The following is a 22,560-nucleotide window of genomic DNA, read 5'->3' as shown; positions in this document are numbered from 1 at the left end:
GGCCGGGTGCCACGTGGCGCGCCCCGGTTCGTCGCGGGCGGCGGCGGCGGTTTGTCCGGCCGGCACGGACGTGTCCGGCGCGGCGCGGAGACCTGTTTTTTTTTTGGCTTGGGTTTCGGAGAGGGAGAGAGATCCGAAAAACGGGGGGGCTATATATAGGCATAAGTGGAGCTAGGAGAGTCCAAATGAGGTGCGGTTTTCGGCCACGCGATCGTGATCGAACGCTCTAGGACATGGAGCAGAGTTTGGTGGGTTTTGGGCCAAATTGGAGGGGTGTTGGGCTGCAACACACACGAGGCCTTTTCGGTCCCTCGGTTAACCGTTGGAGTATCAAACGAAGTCCAAATGACACGAAACTTGACAGGCGGTCTACCGGTAGTAAACCAAGGCCGCTTGGCAAGTCTCGGTCCAATCCGGAAACGTTTAATCCCCACACACGAAAGAAAGCTAGAAATGACCACCGGAGGAGAACGAAGCGCCGAAATGCAAAACGGACAACGGGGAAAAAGCTCGGATGCATGAGATGAACACGTATGCAAATGCAATGCACATGATGACATGATATGAGATGCATGAAAAAGAAAACAACACACGGAGACAAAGACCCAAACCCGAGAAATAAATATAACTTAACGCCGGAAACGGCAAGAGTTGGAGTGCTCATAGGGAAAGTTACATCCGGGGTATTACACCAGTGGCGTCGGCACGTGCTGCGGCGGGTTATTGTTCTAACGAGGCGGGTTTGTTGTGCGTGGCTGAACCGGCATACCCGTCCCAGGCGCTTCGACCCGGTTTACTACTGCCGGGTCACTGGTTCCTGTTCCTGGAGTGTGAAAGAGATTTCTTGCCTCATAAACCGACGACAGACGAGTCTGATGCCTCCTCCTCATGACTTCGTTTGAAGCGTTCTGATCTAGCATGAGCCGGTAAGACTGTGATTGAATCCGTTGTGCCTGAGCATCCAAAGCATCCCGCTCCTCGGCCATCCTGGTGTTTTCTGCGTTTAGCCCCTCCTTGGCCTGTGCTATCTCATCACACACCTCCGTGATCGCCGCATTATGCTGATCATGATCTGCCGGGTTAACCACCGCTGTTAACAGCGCTGTCAGCTTATCCAGTAAGTCGGTTAAGACCTGAGCCGGCGAGCGCTCAGGGCCTCCTGCCCCGGCAGCCGCTACCGCTGTTGACCCGGAAACCAGCCCTGCCGCCGTTGATGAGTGCTGCACGGGCTGTGTTCCGGGCATGAAGATTGCAACCCGGTTCGGCGGCTCACAGGGGTCCGGAATACTATCGCCATCGGAACAGCCCCCAAGTCGGCCGTCTTGTAGCTGATACAATGACTCGGTCTCACCGGTGGATGACTCTCCATCAGAGTAAATGATGGTCTCCCCACCAGATGCCGGTTTATCCTCAGATTCCGCTCCACGGATAAATCCCACGAAGGCACGTTTCATGGCGGGCCGAACCCGGGCGGGTCTCGCATGCTGAGCCATCTCGATGATGTCGGTGCAGATGTCTGGCTTAGGGCCCGGTTCGCTTGCCGATGAAGATGTGAATTCTGCCGAAGGGGACCCTGTACCCGTACTCAATTGAGCCGGCCTCGGAGCCCCAGCCTGCGTCGTCGATGTAGAGTTTGCCGCGACGACTCTTGGTCATCCGGCCCACGACGTATCCCTTGATCCCTTTGAAGTTGCCCTCTAAGAACTTGAAACCATCGTGCGATAGCCCCATAGTGGGCGCCAACTGTCGTGGAATTGTCATGGCAGATGTCCTAGTGTGAGGACTTAGTCGTGGAGCCATCGCGACTAGGTTAGCTTAAAGGGGTTAATCAGGACAAAGGACACGAGGAGTTTATACTGGTTCGGCCCCTTACAGCAAAGGTAAAAGCCTAATCTAGTTGTAGGTGTATTGCTAGGGTTTCGATGAGCAGGGGGTGAATACGCTTGACCCGGCTCTCGATTTGTTGTTTCTTGTCCTCGAACCGCCGTCGGGTCGTCCCTTTATATACACAGGTTGACACCCGACGGTTCATAGATTCCTGGCCGGCTCATAGACAAGTCCGGCTCGGTATCTACTCTTTCCTATCTTGCAACACAAGTTATACTCGTATGGCGGTTTACATTTATGGGCCCTAATCCGCCCTTTGGGCTTTAGGCCTTCTTACTAAGTCTCCCTCGTAAGTCGCCATCCTTCTATGTCTTCATGGGCTTCAACATTGGTAATCCTCACGAGCATACCCAGCCCCTCCTGGGCGGTTTATACTCAATAGTTATATCCCCAACACATATGTTATGTGCCTATTGCACATGTTTGTTTGCATTGTTGCATGTTAGTCTTCCAAATTTCATGCATGTTCTACATAGGAAAAATATTTTATTTGAACATATCAACATCGAAGGAGCTGCACCCTAGGCAGGGCGGGGTTAGAGAAGGACATCGGTGTACATATGTACACCCATTATTTTGGGAAGAGAAGTTTAATGATCGGAGTTAATCTTCCTATAATGAATTAGTAAAACATCAAGCTTCAACCTCTCTGTACGCCCAATAAAAGAAGGACCCTAATATCTGGCGATCGCCAGTTGGGGAGGTTCCCCTAGCCAATGGTTCATTCATGAAAACACACACAATCCCTTGGTGGTTTTGGCAATTCATGTCAACGTACATATCCTTGGACTATTATTGTTCTTGAGTATATCTCAGGAAAGTTCAAAGTACGTACAACAAGGGAAGTGAAAATGGACCCCTCAATATGCTAAGGACAAATGCTGGATCAAGCCTCAAGACTTCATTTTATGTTTAAGTGATCAAATATTACATTGATTCCATAGGTATGCCAATACTATCAAAAAAGGATGAGGCCGATATGAAGATTGAAATCCAAAAGCCTCAAACAATTTCCCAAAGTCCCACTATATCACAAACCAAACATTCAACTCAGACTCGCTAAATCAATCCCATCAGAGTCACCGAGTCACATTGATACATCGTTGTCCTAAACCCTAAATTTTCTGTCTCACCAAGTTGATCCTTTGGTCTCATCGAATGGCACTTGCCAACCTTGTGTTGCCTACTGAAAATCATTTAGAATTTCTGAATAGTTTAAGTCGGGGACACCAAAGTGTGTAAAGTGCTCAGGTCAGAACAACTCTCGGAGCCACCGAACAGTTTCATCCAGTGTCACCCTAAATGAAACGCTCCCCTCGAGCGTTCGTTCCAGTAGGGGTCCAGCTCCCCCCTAGCTGGCCACTGAGCTGATTTTTTTCTTTGAAAATTTGCCATCAACAGGAAAACAAACATTTCCTTGTACAAAAACGGCAAAGAAAACATAAATTAAGAAATGGCCATTTAAATTCCCATCCTCCTCTATAAAATCAAGTTGTACAAAAGTTGTACTTCAACAAGTTCATGTTTGCCATGATATTAAAAAATAAACTTCATGGCAATTTAGTGCAAAAACACATAGTTTGCCATGATTTATATTTTCATTTAAAAAAACATAAAAATTATACACATGAATTTGCCATGATAAATAAAATTTTCATGCTCTTAAAAATAGAATTGCCATGTTATTAAAAATAAAAATTTCATGCTCTTAATAATAGAGTTGCCATAAAAAATGGTAAAAATTCCCAAAGCTTTGCCATTGGAGCATTATAAATAGACCTGCCATGTTTGAAAGACAAAAATGTTATGAATTAAAATGTAGATGGCAAAAATGTTTAAATCTGCCATATGTCAAGTTAAAAAAAAACTGCCAAAAAAGTTGCCATGTACCTGAAAACTAAATAAATTATATTTTGCCATCTAGTCAAGAAAAGGTGCCCCTAAAAAAAAGTAAAGAAAAGGTGAAACCATCCCAGATCTCACGAGTGGAGCTTAAGGCACGACCCAGTGTGGTGGGTGGATTGTGTTTAGAATGCGTTCGCGCAGTTTTTGCGTTGTAGCGAAGGACTTTCAAAAACTGATGTGCAAGCAACCACGCATCAAAATCTGTGGGCGCATCCAACAGCAGCCAATGCTGCTGAGAGGAGCCAAAAAATCTGATGTTTGCCATATACTAGCTTTTTCGTAGAAGAATGCTGCCTCTTCCCGGAGAAAGAAAGAAAAGAAAAGAATGCTGCCTCTCAGGGCATCTTCAGCAGAATTTGACAAAGGCCCCTCAAACGCGCATCCAAGGGCACTCCTTACAAAATACAATCCACATTCGGACACCTCAATTATCATATCTCAAATTCATACAAACTCATGCCACTACGTCGACGCACACATATCGTCCGGCTACTCCATTACACTACACTAAACATGCCATCCGACTATCAAAATACAGTTTCTTCACAATGCGAGCGCGGATGGCTTCCTCCACTGCGGTCGCCCGCGCCGCCGCATCAGCCGCCTCCGTCGCCGCCATTTCCGCCACGATACGGGCCTCGGCGGCCCTTATCCTCTCCTTCCCACGGCGGGCCGCCCGATCCCGGCGGGACTCATCTGCCCGACCAGTGATTGAGAAGGAGAGGTGTTCCGGCCGGGACCGCGATGATCCAGCACCAGAGGACCCGAGCGCCCGATGAGCCGACGCTATAGCGTCGCAGCGGACGGATCCGTCCGTCGGCCGGGCGCTGTCCACTAGGGAGCGGCGGAGTGCAATGCGGACTGCCATTGCCTCCTCCAACCCACACGAGACGAGACCTCAGTCGACGGATCCGGACTGGTCGGAGTCCAATCCACTGCCTGCCATGGCAGAGAAGGCTGCAAACCGTCAGAGGTGAGCTCATGTGGCGGAGGGGAGTGGAGTGAAAGGGTAGAGTTTGCTCCGACGAAAGGATGAGAATGAATATAAGCGAGGTGGGTGGGCCAGCATGAATCGGGTCCAACGTGGCGGTGCCCGGGTGTCCCATATCCGCCGTCTATTTGGACTGGATATGGAGTTGTTGGTCAGCCCAAACGTTTGAGGCCCGTTTGAGACGTTCGTCTAAATTAAAAAAATCGTGATCGATCAGTGACCGGATAGCTCGCCCGGATGTATGAGGCAGGTTTGGGAGCTCGCGTTGTAGGTGTAGATGCTCTCACAGTTAACCGAGGATCGGCCGTCGGACTCAGAGTCCAGCACTCGCCCGAAATCACTCTCGAACCTAGCCAGAATCTTCAATGCCAACTTGGCAACAAGGGCCACGTGCGCAGACCCGTTCCCGTCCCCGGGAAACCCAAATCGCAACGCGAACCTAGAAGATTCCGCCACTAGGAAACACACGCCACCCAACCAGAGGCCACAGCCCCGAATTCCACAAGGAAGCAGTAGGGGCCCACCGCCTAGTGGCTGCTCCGCGGGGCCAGCCGATCCACCACGCCCATCACCCCCCTACCCAGTTGCAGGCCAGCAGGCACCCCCACGCGCGTCCAAGTTGAGCCATTCAGCCACCCGACCCCACCCACTGTCTAACCGCGTGGCTCGCGCGGGTCCTCGGTCCGCCCAATGCCAGGCGGGCCCGGGCGGGCGCACTCGGGATCCAAGGCCCCGCACGGCCTGGCGCGGGGCTTTCGAGGCGCAGCCGGCCAAGTTGCCTCCCTCCCTGCTCGCAGCGCCGCGGCACGTCCGGCGGCAAGTGGGACGCCAGGATATGGTACGGCCCACTGTCCCGCCTGCCGTCACCAGTGCGCCGGGCCCCATGAGGCAGAGGGAGCCCCGCCTCGCCCACGGTGGACCGGGTCCACGCGCGCTGGGGCTGGCTGCCTTCGCTTTCCCGGCTCCCCTTCCTGCATGGCCCCTCCCGCAAGTTTTTCCCGTCGCTTTCCTCGGCCGCATCGCGAGCAGTCACGGCGACGTCACGTCCGCGGACCGCGCGTCCCTCTCCCTGCCGCGCGGGCGCTCACCTCGCCCGGACCCACCCGTCATCGGCACGAGATGTACATAGCCCCGTCCCAACCAGCCGTGCCCCGCTCGCCCGCAGCGAGCGAGAACTTTCCCTGTTACCCCAAACAAAACTTTCTTTATTGATTGCGCACAGTGCGCACCAATCGCGCTCAAGCGCCGATTTACCAGTGATTTTTCATACTAGTACTATTTAAAATGGAATCAAGCTAAGAGCACCCCGTCGGGTACACAGAGAGAGTGTGGCGCGGCCGCAAGCGAGCGGGCAGCCGCCGGCCGGTGGCAGCGGAGCAAATAGTAAGCGGGGGTTAAGTTAATGCGGCTTTGGGCCGCTCGTAAGCAGCAGCAGCAGCAGCAGGTCAATACCGCCTCCTCTTGGCTACAGGGAGGCTATAGCCTATAGCCGCTTCGTCTCCTCAGCCTGCCTGCCTGCCTGCATCCGGAGCGATGTCGGATCCGCCACCGCCGCAGCACCACCACCACCGCAGCAGATAGCGCCGGCGGCGGCGGCGTCGGCGGCGGGCGTGCGCGATGAAGAACTTCCTCCGGAAGCTCCACATCGGCGACTCCGCCGGCGACGGCGCCTCGTCGCCCGCGCCTCCCCTCCCGTCCTCCAAAAAGGGCGGCGGCGGCGGCGGCGGGGCCGGGGGCCACCACGCGTCCTCTGGAATCTCGAGCTGGCTCAGCTCCGTGGCCGGGCGCCCGCACCCGCCGCAGCCGCCCTTGCTGGCGGCTGCGGCTGCGGCGGCGGTGGAGACGGAGCCGGAGGAGCTGGCGCTGGCGTCGTCGATTGGGGAGAGGCAGGCGGAGGAGGAGGAGACGGCGAGGAGGGACGAGCGGAAGGAGGACAGGAAGAGGGAGATTGAGAAGCAGGAGAAACGGGAGGACGAGCTGGAGGAGTACCACATGCAGCTGGCGCTGGAGATGAGCGCGCGGGAGGACCCCGAGGCGATGCAGATCGAGGTGGCCAAGCAGATCAGCCTCGGTTCCTGCCCGCTCCAGAGCTCCGCCGCGGAGGTCGTCGCCTTCCGCTACTGGGTAACTAATCCCTTCCTCCTCCGTCCGCCGATCCTACACATTCGCATTGTAACTGCGGTGGGATCTTACTCATGCTCTAATGATGCAACTTGTCCGCTGGATTGCTCAAATACACCCAGTAGGTTAGTTGAGACCAGATTGTATCACACATTTCATTTGTTTGCTGAAAATACGTGCCGATCATGGTGTTGTTTTTCCGATGACTGTTCAATTCAATCGTCACCGAAGGGATGCACCAAATTTTTTGTTGCTACTGTAGTTAGGCAACTTAGCTAGATATATATGATATATGCTCCTTCGCTTCACTGGTTGCTCCACAATGATGCTTGTGACTTGTGAGCAATAGCACCTGGGTTCGAGGGCGACCAGGGCCCAATCGACTGAGGATTTCTTAATTCCCAGCCTAAACCGTGAGCCATAGAGTTCTCATCCAACTGTAAAAAAAAGGGGGGAAAACATGTTGATGCTATTCTGATGGCTACGCTCAGTCCACTAATATAAGTTCTAAGTCGATTGCATTATCAAATCCAAATGAAATAACGAGCCAACCTGCTACCTTCGAAGATATGGGCTAACAGTAATTTGTTCAGTGAACACTCAACCAATAGTCCTGGAATATCCACCACGGATCCTTTGCATAATTAGAGAGTACAGAGTAGAGACTGTTAAGTGAATATTGCCCTACATTTTTGCGATTCTTACAATTTTCTTGCTTGCCTTATATGGTAGATTTGTTCGTGCTTCACAGAGTTTCAGTGCCCTTAGCTATGACGACAAAATATTGGATGGTTTCTATGACATTTGGGCCACTGGGGGCAAGCCCGCACTGCGAACCATACCCTCTCTGATGGAGCTGCATCAGCAACCTTTTTCTCTTGGAGCTAAAACAGAAGCTGTGTTGGTCAACAGAGCACAAGACTCTGAACTTGTAGACCTTGGGCAGAAGGCACTCAACATGGCCGTTGACTTCCGCTCTCAAACTTCACATTCTGTTGGCCGTGTTTTAATTCAGAGGCTAGCTATTTTAGTGGCAAACCACATGGGTGGGCCAGTTGTTGATCCAGAAAACGTGCTCTTGAAGTACCAGAATATGAGTAGTTCTCTGAGAGCTAGTATTAGAAGCTCCGTCATGCCTCTTGGCCGCATCACAATTGGCCTGGCTCGTCACCGTGCGCTGCTTTTTAAGGTCAGTAACTTATTTCATTGTGGCCAACTCCTTTTTCTGATTACAAAGTTTATCTGCCGGGATATAGAATACATGAAAGTGTCAAGGTCCATCTATTTCTCAAATGCAATACCTGATCTATTCTCTTTTCTCAAATTTAAGTTCAGTAGATAAATTCACGTGAGCATATTCTTCCTCTCCTTATCCCAGCAGTAGCACATAACCTGACTATATTCTTGTTGCACTTCCTAGTCCTTGAGCTGAATTTCTGATAGGTGCAATGCATACACACAAGACTTGTCCTCTAGCCAATTAGTTGTCGATGACAGTATGTTAATACCCACTTCTGTGCAAACATGAACCTAGGTGTTGGCCGACAACCTTGATGTTCCTTGTCGACTAGTCAAAGGAAGGCAGTACACTGGATCAGATGATGGAGCCTTGAACATTGTGAAATTGAATGATGGAAGGTACTTATTGATTCCTTGACAGATTTTTATGTTACGCCACTTTTGCAGTGAGAAAAATGGAGAGTTGCATTACATTAATACATTGTCATGGTATTACATGTACTACTTTCACATTTTTGCAGGGAATACATTGTCGATCTCATGTCAGATCCTGGTACTCTTATTGCTTCAGACGGTGCAGACTTGGGTAGAGAATTTGAAGAAAGTTCCTTTGCAGATAACCACCAAGGTGACAAAGATGACGGCGACACTCAGTTGCGATCTTGTATTAGTGAACCTTCAAGTTCTGTGTGTGGTTCTTTTGAAAACGAGTCAAAAGGATCCACACCTACCAATGTTGTGGATCCGTATTGTGTAACAACTAGCCAGACTCGTAACCAAGGATCTTTGCAATCAAGTTCATTGGGGGAACTATCAGCTGGCTCACATGCAAGTGAAAGTTTGCCTATTATCAAGGAATCTAGAAATGCAGACCATACCTTGGCTGTGAAGAACAAAGAAAAGCCGATTGCAGCAAATAAGTCATCGTCAAGTTCACCTTCGTCTTCTGAGGTTGGTAGCGCTCCAGCTGTAAGGAGGACGAAGGTGAAAGATGTCTCAGAGTATATGATTAGTGCTGCAAAAGATAACCCCCAGTTAGCTGAGAAGATCCATGCTGTATTACTAGAAAATGGAGTTGTGCCACCACCTGATTTGTTTTCAGAAGAATCTAGGGAACAACCAAAAGACCTAATTGTGTATGACACATCTCTGTTTCAAACGAAAGGTGAAATGATAAAGCGGATGAATGAGCTTGAATCCACATCACATGATGAAAGTGATCATGGTCCTTCGTTGCCACCTCATCCTGGATATGAACACCAAACAAAGGTTGTTCCTTACCGGCCTAAACCTGTCCAAGGAATGGGTATTTATCACCCCTCAAATTTCCATGATAACAGTAATCCATCTTTACCTCTGTATGAATCATCTGCACTTGCCCGGGAATACCCATTTCAACTCATAAAGCAAATGCCTGTTACAGCTGCTGCAGTTGCAACTGCTGCAGTGGTTGCATCTTCAATGGTTGTTGCTGCAGCTAAATCTAACAGTGATATTAAACTAGATGTCCCTGTTGCTGCTGCTGCCACTGCTGCTGCTGTTGTTGCTACATCCGCTGCTGTTAAGCAATATGAATACATGGATCCGGGTTGTCAATTGATTAGCTTGCCTAGTTCTTCAGAGGCAAATGGACCAGTCCATAGAGTTCGACCTGACTGCTGGGATAAAGATCAGCTGGAAGTTGATCATGGACAAGAAAATGCTCTCGAGCAAGGAAATGCTTTGGTTGAAGTCCCTCGGGAAGCTGAACGGATCTCTGACAAGTCAATCGGGACAGAGAGTGTAAGATCTGATGTAACTATGGACGATGTTGCAGAGTTTGAGATCCAATGGGAAGAAATTGTTCTAGGAGAACGTGTTGGGCTAGGTAAAATTATCTTGATTTTCTGTAAATTATTATATTTGATAGCTCTGCTGATATTTTAACTATGTGCGTCTTTGTAGTATTACCAAGCTACCATTCACCAGACATTGTTATCCTATGACATAACGTGAAACATACCCTGTAATAGTGTTGTATTGCCCTTGAAAAAATTGTTCTATTTCATTATTTTCCCACTTTCTTTCCTTTTGTGTCTCACATGGCTTTTCCACGAGACAACATAAAGATCTCCGTAGAAGATGTGGTTTTGTAATATGCTGTTCTTTGAACTAACATCTTTCTCCTCTTCTGTGGTTCAGGATCTTTTGGAGAAGTGTACAGAGGGGAATGGCATGGAACAGTAAGTTTTTCATTTAAATGGCTGAATGTATTTGGAAATCAATTCAACTTGCTTGGGACAATGTAACGAATTTCGAAATTATCACCAGGTTGGAATAATGAGCTTACACTTTTGGTCTAATGAGTTTAACTCCAATCAAGAAAAATGCGGTGTTTATATCATAGTCACAACATATTGCTAAGGATTAGCAAGAATTCTAACTTCAGACCGTGTATAACTTAGCAACGACGAATGATCTTCACTTCAACACTATGAACTCTGTTACAAATTGCACCTAGATACCTGATTGCATCCTCAGGCATCAAATGATGTTTGCTTGTAATGTAATCATGGATGCCTCGTGCATGAAACAGTGCCAACCACTTTATCTTCCACAGTTCATTCATTGCTTCCAGCCTGTGCTGGAAACTAGCATTGTATTTCTGTACATGCCATTCCGCTGAGACACAGGGTGTTCCTCTGGCTTGCTTTCAATGGCTGCCTCAACACCGTGGTAATGGTTACAAAGACTTGGGTCCTCATGCTAGATGTGATTGTTGTCCTGCAGTTGGATGATGGACCTACCTACCACATTATGCTTCACTATGATAGTGCCCAAAGAGTCGGACAGCAACTGTCTTTGAACCGCTTGGCTTCGCGCTTGGCCACCGTTGGTGTTACTGTGGGAGCATGATGCATGCGCTGGCAGCAGTGCTATGTAAATCATCATTTCTTTCTGTTTGCTGCCTGTGCCCTGCACCTGCGGAAGGCGTGGAATATGCTGATCTTCGGCAACAAATCATTACTCTGGCCAATATCGCTTGGTTGATGTACGATGACTTTCAGCTCTGGACTTCAGTGACAAGTGAAGCCTGTCCATGATAGCTTGGACTGTCCTGCTTGACCTCAACTAGTACTGACAAATTCATGACTTTTCGTGCTTTCCTTTGTTTCCTTCGCTTGGGTGGTGGCCAGTTTTCCGTCTGTTGCTCTTTTGTTTCACTTCTGCTTTTAATCCTCTCCGCTTTGTAACTTATTGTCTGTAACAGTTGTTTTCAATATAATGATAAGATAGAGACTCCTACCTTTTGCCTCAGATAATAATCATGGACCAATTAAAATTTGATCTAGCTATCACTCCTTCTCAGTCACTCTGTTTTCTTTGAGTCATACTAATGTCTTCCACTACCATTTTGTAGTGTTCTTTTTTGCATCATATTAATTTTTTCCTTCTGTAGGAAGTTGCAGTCAAGAAATTCTTGCAACAAGATATTTCAAGTGATATACTGGAAGAATTAAAAGCTGAGGTATATGGCTTTCTGCAACTCAAATGCCTGAAGATAAAAAATGCATTCTCTTGTAGCTGTAGTACTGATGTGCTTACTTTTTTTAATGGGAATGAACCAATCATTGTGCCCCGGAGACAGTAACAGGGATTTAAGCATTAATATATCTTTCGGTTTGGCTGATGTTACCTTTGTATTGTAGAGAAATACATATGACTGAGTTGATAATATCTGATCTGTATGTCTGCATAGCGTGTGGCAAGAGTATTTTGGGCAATAATCGAATTCACAATACTGTTAATTACTTAAGAATTGTCTGTTGAACTCCCAAAAGCTCCCTCCATTGATCTTGTTTGAAAGTACGACACTCATCTGCGCTCATTTATTTCCTGTCTTCAACATTATGAGTAAATAATCACACCTATATCCTTTTATTCCCAAGACATAACACCATGGATAACATGGCCGTTCCCTCTAGGACTCTCATTTCATGACCTTCTGAGTTCTGACTCCCCTTGCTATTTGTTGTATAGGTGCGAATAATGAAGAGACTGCGGCATCCAAATGTTGTTCTATTTATGGGTGCTGTCACTCGTATACCCAATCTTTCTATCTTGACTGAATTTCTTCCAAGGTACGTTTTACTCCCTTGATGGCTTGATGCATTTTCTTTTGTTTTTTAGTGCAACTGCTTCAAAATTGAACACTACCGGGGCCCATTTACACGCCAAAGTTTCCCAGAATTAGTGATTATTAGTTCACAGACTGTCACCTTTTTTTTGTTTTGCTAAAATGGATTAGGGATTAGTTCACAGACTGACACCTTTTCTTTTGTTTTGCTAAAATGGATTAGTGATTAGTTCACAGACTGTCACCTCATTTTAAAAGGAACTGAAAGAGGTTGTATTTGGCTCAAAGGTTAACAGTTGTGCGCTGTTCAAAGAAATTTCAGATGAAGTTGTTGTCCCCATAGGACCTACGTGTAATTTCTTGATACGAATCAACCTCGTGAAAAGTTTATGGTCACCTGATCTTCTGGAATGTATCATCTTTGAATGAATAAAATAACTACTGGGAATATACAATCGAGGTAGCAAACTTTCAAATAATCTTCTAACGACAAATTTGAGACTCTGACCTGATTGCCGGCTGAGAACCATACGTTGAGAGATACAGTCACCCTCAGCTGAGAACAATATGTAGAGAACCTGCATATATACAATAACTCTCACTTTCTTTTACACACATGGAAATCAAACACTAGCTATCATGCAGATAATTGTTGGGGAGCTAGTACTTTGGTCTAATGGAGTCCACATGTTTGAGTCCACGGCCTAGTAAGAGTCCGACTATATATGTATTTGAATCCGACTATATCAGTATTTTGAGCGCTGATTCGATTGTCATCCAAAAGGACTTCTATCACGAACTGGAGGGAGTAGTATATATAAGCTTTTGAGATTGTGATGTTCTTAATATTTCTCTCAGTAGACTGCTGGACTCATTGACTAATAATTGCTAACTGTGATATTGACAATGGCACAATGCAGAGGTAGTTTGTTTCGGTTGATCCGTCGCCCCAACAACCAGTTGGATGAAAGAAAACGTATAAGGATGGCACTTGATGTGGTATGCCTGCGTTTTTGTTGTACTAGCTCATTCATGTGCAGAATGTTGGACTAAATTTGACTGTATCTAACTTGCCTACCTGGTTCTTGTTTGCCACAGGCCCGTGGAATGAATTATTTGCACAATTGTACCCCAGTTGTAGTTCATCGAGATTTGAAGTCACCGAATCTACTTGTTGACAAGAATTGGGTTGTGAAGGTAGTAAACAGTGATATTTTTTGGATTCTTTCTGCCATTTCTTGATGTATAACCATTTTCATTGTCTTGTTATTATTTAGGTTTGTGATTTTGGTTTATCACGTATAAAGCACAATACCTTCCTTTCCTCAAGATCCACAGCTGGAACAGTAAGCTTGCTTGTGATTGTGTTTAATTTTACATTTTCTACTAAACTAAGAACAGGAAACTTTTTTGTTGGAAAAACATAGAGAATAGACAGCTTATGTGTTGGTTCTGCTTTTGTATGAACTTCTTTATTTCACTGTAATGTAGGCGGAGTTTGTGCTTGCTGAGCTTTGTTGTGCTGGACTTATATTCTAACCTGCTGTGGGTTAGCTGCAGAAACAGAAGAAAGTTGGTTAGCGAAATGATAAAACATGCACAAGCTAGTTGAGAAAATGGGATTGTCATAATCTACATCATTGCCAAGCATAGCCATAAACATGTATATGGGTCTATCTGTAACTCCATTGTGTAGGAAAAGTTGAAACGCTAGCCGACTCAATTTTAGAGATTGCTGTAAGTAGGTTCAGGGGTTGGGAGAAGGTTTGTGTAAGTAGCTTCAGGGGTTGGGAGAAGGTTGTTGAGCTGTAGGCAGTTGCTTTGATTTATTGTGGCATGAATCTTCTTTAAACTTGCATATATTTGTGTGGCAAAAGGTCTTTAACACCTGGAAAGTGCTCACAAAAGATAAAATTATGTAAGGGCTTTCTATGTATTACACAAAGGGCCATGGTCCCTGGATAACAAACCTAGAGTACAGATTGGCCCCTGTGTAGTCGACTTTGCATACCGATTCATCATTTATTATTCATAGTTACTTGTTTGTCTACCACAGAGTGATGCATTCCTGTGGGTATGAGACTGAGTGGATTGGAATGATGGTCAAATGATGAAATACCAGTACATCAATAAGAACACAGCCTTGATATGGCCATTTTCATGCAAGTATTTAGACACAACTGGTTTATCTTGTTCCTCGACTGTGTGTTTACTGTACTACGAGCAAGTTAGCGCTACATATTTTGAACGTACAAGTTCTCTATTCTTGTATCTAGGATATTCTTAAACATGGAAGTTTTTTGAATGACTTAAACATGGAAGTTTGCTGATCTGGTAGCTGGGTCTAGGTCAAATACTTTTACAGGTTACTGACCATGTGCATCAATTGCAGGCGGAATGGATGGCACCAGAAGTGCTTCGAAATGAACCGTCGGATGAGAAGTAAGTTCTTCATGTTGCTCCCTCATATGTGTGCTTTTCCCCTATTTTATTTGACAAATGATTTATTTACCGTTTACATTGCAGATGTGATGTTTTCAGCTATGGGGTTATATTATGGGAACTTTGTACCTTGTTACAGCCATGGGAAGGTATGAATCCCATGCAAGTGGTTGGAGCTGTTGGCTTTCAGGAACGACGCCTTGATATTCCAGCCGAAGTGGATCCTGCCATAGCAGAGATAATAGAGAGATGCTGGCAGACGTTAGTATGCTTGAACTTGCTTCATATACATCATTATCTGATAGAATATCACTGTTTCTATTATTTTCCTGGAGTACTTTGCTGCAAGATGCTGGTTGTTTGAAGGCGTTGTGCATTTTATTACTCACATTGTAGTTACACTAGCAACTGTGGGCATGTTGCATGGGAAGTACTCCCTCCGTCCCTAAATAGATCACCTATAAATTCAGTTAAAAAGTTAACTACTTCTAAGTTTGACCAAATATATAGAAGAAGCTATTAACAACTACTCCCTCCGTCCCAAAATAAGTGTCTCAATTTTAGTACACCCTCCATAAAGAAATATAAGATCATTATGAAAATATATTCCCTCCATAGTTAATAAGCTATTAACAACTACTCCCTCCGTAGTGGATAAATTCATTATGAAAATATATCTAATAGTGGATATATTGATATTGATTTGATATTGTTTATCTTCATATTTTTGTATATATGCTTGGTTAAACTTAGAAAACATTGCTTTTTGACTCAGTTTATACGCCAGTAAAACTTAGAAAGCATTGACTTTTTGACTCAGTTTCTACGCTATCTATTTGCGGATGGAGGGACTATACAAACAGTTGTGAAAATCCATATTTATATAATTTTTCCACCATATAATTATTTCTTTCCCAACCGCTCAAAGAAGAAGACTTGGCACTAAGCATAGGTTAAATTGCGAGCCATATGCCTGCAATTAAGAGGTAATGAAGTGTGTCTTAAGTCTACAATTAAGAGGTAATGCGATGGGAGATGCATTCACGATTCAGATCGAAAGTTTCACACACCAAACTATTAGAAGTCGGAAGAAAAGTGGATTATGAACAATTTGGCTTAACCTTTAATTGTTTGAAAGGACATTAGCACCCCTAGAGAAATATCACCTTCTTTTGCATGCTAGAGAAAGCTAGTGGTGCTATGCCTACTTGCCAAAGAACATCATGTTTCTGTTTTTCCTTACAAGTGAAGTTCTAGACGACACTTTTATTGGGATATTATTTTCGGGTTTGTTGTAGTTGCTAGTTTCTGGTTTAGAAGTCGAATCTTGTAAGCTTGTTCAGATATCAAATTCGTGTGTTCTCTTTCTTGCATGATAAATTGTTAGAAGTTCCTATAATATTTCCACTTGTATAAAATGGTACTATAAGCAAATGAGGTACTCTTAATTTCACATTCATTTTATTTTATATGCCTATAAATGTGTTCAAGAAAGAACCTATCGACTCATTGTGAGAGGGAATAAAGTAATGACTTCGCATTATACTGAAGAAACTACATATATTTTTTTATCACAAATACTAACATACACCATACCTGAAATGGTAAATTAGGACTACCTCCGTCCCATAATATAAGAGCGTTTTTGACACTAGTAGTGTAAAAAACATACACATGTTACTATCTGACGACCAATACTAAAACAACAGGTTACCATAACCATTCTTTCATCTAAGTTGAAAAGAAAGCGATAGTTACATGATTCTTTTCTTCTCTGCCTTATCAGTCTTACATCTCCAACTGTACTTACATATATGCTTAGGGTCTGAATTCTGTTTGTATTTTGTCTGATTGTAGAGACCCAAAGACGCGTCCATCATTTTCAGAGATCATGGCTGCCTTAAAACGAGCATTGAAAAAATTGTCTGCCAACCAACCACGAAGACAGCGAGTACAGGAAACAGATGAGTAAGAAAAATCAGAGATCAACATCAGCTGATAACATAAACAAAAAGGGTGCATTGGTTTTTCCTGCCGTCCACCAGCTGTCCGTCTGTAACTATACCATTCTTTGTATAGCTCCAAGAAATGCTTGCCGATGATGGAAAAGGTGAGATTTTGGTCGTTTTACCCTCCAAAGACAGCTGTAAATTTTCCAGTGAGGCTGGCAGAAATCTGCCGAGCATTACTGCTTCAGTCCATCTATTGGGTGGAAGACAGTCCAAAAAATAAACACATCCATCAAGCAAATCAAAAGGAAGGAAAAAGGAAGAAAAATTCCAGGACAGTTAGTCCAAAATAGTGATGTTGGGCAATGTCATAACAAAGTTGAGATTTCAGAGTCAGCGTGCCAGGTAGAATGGGATCCTCCTTTGTTTAGTTATATGTCTTTAGTTTTCCAGCCAAAGTTGGATGATTCATGTTTATTCAACAGAAAGATGCTATTGATACGTTCACCTTGAGCATCAAGAGGCACCGTGGCCAGGCCTTGTGTATATCACACCATGGCAAATTTGTCTGAATTGGCAGTTAGATTTCCAAAGAAAATCTCTGCTGTTTGTGCTAAAATCACTATTCTTTACAGCAGCAGTGTTGATTCTTCTCTCTCTCTCTCTCTTTATTTTTTTGCTGTAACAAGTGTACAAAAATAAATATTCCATAGAATAGGGTGCTGCTAATTGATCCTTTGCTGCAACATGAACTCTATGCATTTACCCCTGAAATTAGGTGGCAAGGAAGAGTAGAATATGTTGCCACATTTCCTTGTTTTCTATATGTGCCCAGATTTACCTTATTTATAATACTGGTGCTCAGGTAGTTGAGTTGCTCCTGGAGTAGTGGTATTGCCATTATCATGATTTTTAGATAAAACTATACTTATATTAGTCCAAAGAAAATGTTTTATTGAATATAGCAAATTGCTCTTTTTAGATAAAACTATACTTATATTAGTTTTCTATAATTGTCCTGTTAGTTAGAAATATTTAAGGTCACCTAGGTAATAGGACGACATATGAAATAAACGGATGTTCCCTGGGAGGGCATGGTAGAATGGAAGTTTTTTTATGACAATTTATATTGTTGTGAGGATGGCAGATTTGTCATGCTTGTCAACTAAACCTGCCATCCTTAGCCAACATAAATTGCTATGCAAGTCGTTCATGATTGTCATGCTTGGTTAAGTCGGTCCTAAAGAAAAATACTCTCTCCGTTCACTTTTGTAAGTCATTTCAGACAACTCAAAATGGACTGTTTTGTACATTGTCTTAAAGATCTTATAAAAGTGAACAGAGGAAGTAAAAATCATGCATAGATGAGAAAATTACGTTTGGCGGAGAGGAGACGGGGTGGCAGTAGACCATCACCACCAGTCCACAACAATCTATTCGCGATGAATGACGGACAGCGGCTCGTCGCGCATGGAGCATGCGAATGGTCTCTATTGGCCTCGCAGCCGGGACTGGCCTGTCGCCCCTGATCAACTCCAAGAGTGTGCACGTTGGTACATGGGTCCTAATTCCTATACTCACTCCCATACATTTTGGTGAGTCTTCTCCAGTAAAAATCACGGTAAACACACACGACAGTCAGCTTATTACCCGGTGCGCGGCCACATGATTTTTGTGACGCGGTCACCCAGGCCAGGGCGCGGCAGCCGAACGTGCCGTTTTCACCCGTCGCGAGCGGGGGCAAAAGGCACAAATTTGACCTTAGATCGAAACTATTTCACAAACTAAACTGTTTTTGAAAGTATTTCATCCGGCTGACCTTTAATGTGCAGCGCCTGACAGCAAGGCGCAGCACTCTACTGTGCAACGCCTAACACTTAGGCGTCACATTATGCAGCGCCTAGCTCTAAGGAGTTGCACAGTAGAGTGCAGCGCCTCGTTATCGGGTGCTACACAAAAGGGTCAGCAGTGTGAAATATTTTTAAAAGCATTTTAGTTTGTGAAATACTTTCGTTTTGAGGTTAAATTTATCAAATTTGTCGCGGGGGCAGATCACGATGGGAAGAGACCAGGCAAGCCGGATCCTCCATTCCCCCGGTGCCGCGCGTCCAGCGTGCCCTGTCGGCTGCCCGTCTTCGCCCGGTGTCTCGGTCACCCCCAGTCGGCCAGTCCCACCGCCCAGCCACTCACCACGTGCACCCCGCGACTCCCACAGATCTCGCGTTCACCCCCACACGTCGCCGACGCGCTAATAATCGATCGCATCCCTCCCATCGCACCGCAGCATAAGCACGCGCGCCCTGTGGACTCCCAGGTCACACACCGCTCCTGCCCCCCCTCCCCCGATCTCCGCCCCGATCCCGCACCAGCGCAGCAGCAAGCCATGGCGACCGCGTACAACCTGAGGTCCCGCGACGAGCCGGACGACTTCGACGAGTTCGACTCCACGCCCTACGGCGGCGGCTACGACCTCTTCGTCACCTTCGGCCGCCCGCTCCCGCCCTCCGACGAGACCTGCTACCCCTGCTCCGCCCCCTCCACCTCCTACGACGCGCCCCACTACGCCGCCGAGGAGCCCTCCCCCTACGCCCACCACCAGAAGCCCCAGCCCGCCTACGGCTTCCGCCCCCAGAACGAGCAGCCCTCCTACGGCCGCGAGGACGACGACTCCGGCTACGGATCCAAGCCCAAGCCCAAGCCCAAGCCCCAGCCCGCATACGGCTTCCGCCCCCAGGCGGAGGAGCAGCGCCCGTCCTACGGCGGCGGGGGCGAGGAGGACGACTCCGGCTACGGATCCAAGCCGCAGCCGGCCTACGGCTTCCGCCCCCAGCAGGAGGAGCAGCCGGCCTACGGCTCCGGCTACGGGTCCAAGCCCCAGCGCTCCGAGGAGGACACCTACGGATCCGGCTACGGCCGGAAGCCGCAGCAGCAGGAGGAGCCCGCCTACGGGTCCGGGTACGGCTCCGGCTACGGGAGGAAGCCGCAGGCCGAGGAGAGCTACGGATCTGGGTACGGGAACGCGACGCAGCCGGAGGAGGGCTACGGCTCCGGATACGGGTCCAAGCCGCAGGTGGAGCAGACCTACGGCGGATCCGAGTATGGCTCTGGGTACGGAAGGAAGCCGCAGGTGGAGGAGAGCTATGGGTCGGGGTACGGAAGCAGGCCCCAGGGAGGGGGAGAGGAGTACGGTAGCGCTGGGTATGGCGGGAGGAAGACTGAGGAGGAGGGCTATGGTGGTTCTGGGTATGGATCTGGCAGGAAGGTGCAAGGCGAGGATGAAGGTGCCTATGGGTCTGGTGGGTACCAGAAGCCCAAGCCGTATGGAGAGGAGACCCAGGGTTCATATGGTGGTGGGTATGGCCAGGGGAACTATGGCCGCAAGAAGCAGGTGAGCTCCTGCCCGTTTCCGTTACTGTTTGAGCATATGATTTTGTTACAATTAACTTGTTTATTGAATTGTCAAGGATCATGTAAGCTCCTGCTCTCGTGTGTTTACTGTTTTGTGCCTATGCATTTTGTTGTGATTAACTTGTTTAGTGAGTGGTCAAGGAAAGGTTAGATGATTATTACTTGTTGGCGTGGTTGTAATTGTGTCTTGCAGCAGGTGGGAGATGATGGATACAACCATTTCTTGCCATTCAACTACATGTCGTTAGCTGACAAGTGACAACAGTTCATGGGTTTTGAAAGGGGTTAGAGTTAGCATGCCAATGCACAATTTAGAATTCATGCTTTATATGTGGTCAAGAAATAAAAGAGTTGCACATATAGTAAATTTAAATGCTGGAAAGCGAAAAATGTTTTGCTGAATAGTACAGTTGTTATGCTAACATGAACGGTTCTGTTCAGCCGGTCCATTGAAATGCTTAGTGCACTGGGAATTTTTTCTTGTTCCCAGTACTCAATAAGCATGCTCATGTGCTCACTTGTCTACTAAAAATTGAGTTAGTGTAATGTTACTTTTGAGCATTGACAACACTGATTGATTCTACATGTGGTGTTTCTTTTGATTATTTGATTGACAGTAGTGATTGACTCTATGTGGGAGTACTTTTTTGTTGTGTAAATTCATCATTTACTTAAATACTGATATGGTTGTAAATTAGTCTGGTATATATGCTATCGTTGTCTCCCAGAAGAATTTGTCAGAAATGTAGCTAAACAAATTAGTGACAATCACACTAATGGTTAGTCGTCTAAGATTGAACACCTAGCTTTAAGAATGCAATAATCTTATGACCCATACTTATCGTACATTTGATAACTTATCATCTGTGTACTTGAGTAAATGCAATCTTTGTATATTTAAGATAAAAAAATTGTGCCATAGCCCTCAGCAATAGGAGTATTGTTTGCAATCTTGCTTGTACCACCTTTTTGCTGTATTATTTTCCCTTTTTTTGGTGCACTTCTTGAAGCAGACAAACATTATGCTTCCTGTAATGTTATAATCAGATCTTTCTCATCGACCCTAAATATTTCGTGCTGCTTCTTTACAGGATGACGACTCTGATGATGAGAAGAAGAACCGTTACGCGAAGCGCGATGACTCTGATGATGAGAAGAAGGAACGTTACGAGAAGCACCACCACCATCGCCGCCACAACTACGATGACTAAGCATCCAGCATGGTCTTGACCTGCTGCCATCGGCCCCACATCTCGCTACTACACGAATAAAGATTGGTCTTGTTTCCCTTGTTGGTGCTGGATCATTCCCCTCTTTTATGAACTTGTATGACTGCAACCTAAAGTGTGTTATGTGGGTGGTTTATATGTTTGAACTATCTCCTATCTGTGTGCTTGAGGTTATGTGTTTATGTACGTGGTTTGCTGTGTCTGAGACTGGGTTCTGCTTCTGCTTCGTTATTTGATCTTTGCTGCTGCTCCTCTTTTAACTATTGGAACTTGTTGGGGATGATTATCCGTTGTAGACTCTGCTGCTATCGCTGTGCTTGGCGCTGCCCCTGGCGCTCCTCTTGGCGACAGCGACAGCTGGCAGGACCTGTGCCCGAGGTCATGGTGCATGCCGACCCCATGGACGTCCCAGTTTGCTCATTTTTGTGAAGCTTTGCAGATTTTGCATACACTTGTTTAAAAGTCCATAATCTCCACGCTTGTTTAAACTTTATGAACTTACTAGCAAAAAGGCCTGTGCGTTGCAATGGAAGAAAAAAAATTCTCTCATATCTCTAGACGGGTCAATTGGGCAAACTATATGTGGTCGGTTGGCGGGTTATGAGATCGAGCCCTGTCAACGGCTATTTTATTTTTTGCCAGCTCTCCAAATGTGGGCCACAGTGCACCGTCAGGTGGGCTTCCTCTGTTGGGCCAAAACAGGTGGCAAGTAATGAAACCAAATAGCGTAGGTAAAATTAATTGAAGCGGAACGAAACCAAGAATATCACCTCCTTTTAATAATAGATATAGATTACTTACTCTCAAGGATCTTTTTTTAACTTACTACTCTCAAGGTTCTACGCAAGATTTTATGTCATACTACATACTTTTTCCACCAGAGTTTTTGAAGGAAGCATATAAGGCATATTTATTGAAAGGTTTTTCCACGCGAGTTATCAAAGAGGCAATAACCATTATATAATGTATCGTTTTTGTGTGTGTTTCTCACTGAGTTTGAAGAAGTTTTAACAACACATCGAGCACATTTTTCCCACGGATTTTTGAAGAGCTTTTTCAAGATATGATGCGTGGAGATGCGTAGATTAAGGGATATGTTGAAAACTTTGTTAGCACGGAACACTCCCTCTGTAAACTACTGTAAGATCGTTTATAGATCAAGAGTACTTGTTAAGGGGAATTCTTCCCTCATTCTAAGCACGAGCACTGATACGCGCACAACACTATGCACACGATTCTTGAATGACAAATCCAATAAGGCCATCCATGCAT

The 22,560-nt window shown here is 45.8% G+C and overlaps 1 protein-coding gene across 3 annotated transcripts; it reads left to right on the top strand.

The window, feature by feature from the left end:
* Positions 1-6,178: 6,178 nt before the first annotated feature.
* On the top strand, positions 6,179-21,490 carry LOC123148712 (probable serine/threonine-protein kinase SIS8). 3 transcript variants are annotated; one of them, XM_044568202.1, is made up of 16 exons: positions 6,184-6,907; positions 7,656-8,093; positions 8,439-8,542; positions 8,665-10,010; positions 10,325-10,365; positions 11,583-11,651; positions 12,164-12,264; positions 13,181-13,259; positions 13,359-13,457; positions 13,538-13,606; positions 14,653-14,702; positions 14,787-14,967; positions 17,487-17,516; positions 19,921-19,932; positions 20,116-20,121; positions 21,151-21,490. In XM_044568202.1, the coding sequence occupies exons 1-16, from the start codon at positions 6,401-6,403 to the stop codon at positions 21,268-21,270; spliced, it is 3,252 nt and encodes a 1,083-aa protein (XP_044424137.1). In that variant the 5' UTR covers positions 6,184-6,400; the 3' UTR covers positions 21,271-21,490. The 3 variants fall into 3 exon arrangements, with proteins under 3 accessions (XP_044424136.1, XP_044424137.1, XP_044424135.1); XM_044568200.1 differs by lacking the exons at positions 17,487-17,516; positions 19,921-19,932; positions 20,116-20,121; positions 21,151-21,490 and adding an exon at positions 16,560-17,397 and having other exon boundaries at positions 14,787-14,963; XM_044568201.1 differs by lacking the exons at positions 13,538-13,606; positions 17,487-17,516; positions 19,921-19,932; positions 20,116-20,121; positions 21,151-21,490 and adding an exon at positions 16,560-17,397 and having other exon boundaries at positions 6,179-6,907; positions 14,787-14,963.
* The last annotated feature ends 1,070 nt before the right edge of the window (positions 21,491-22,560 follow it).

The sequence above is a fragment of the Triticum aestivum genome, chromosome 7A (genome assembly GCF_018294505.1).
Source record: "Triticum aestivum cultivar Chinese Spring chromosome 7A, IWGSC CS RefSeq v2.1, whole genome shotgun sequence".
Taxonomy (NCBI): domain Eukaryota; kingdom Viridiplantae; phylum Streptophyta; class Magnoliopsida; order Poales; family Poaceae; genus Triticum; species Triticum aestivum.
Note: the sequence above shows the minus strand (reverse complement) of the source record. Positions and strands in the feature narration are given on the sequence as shown.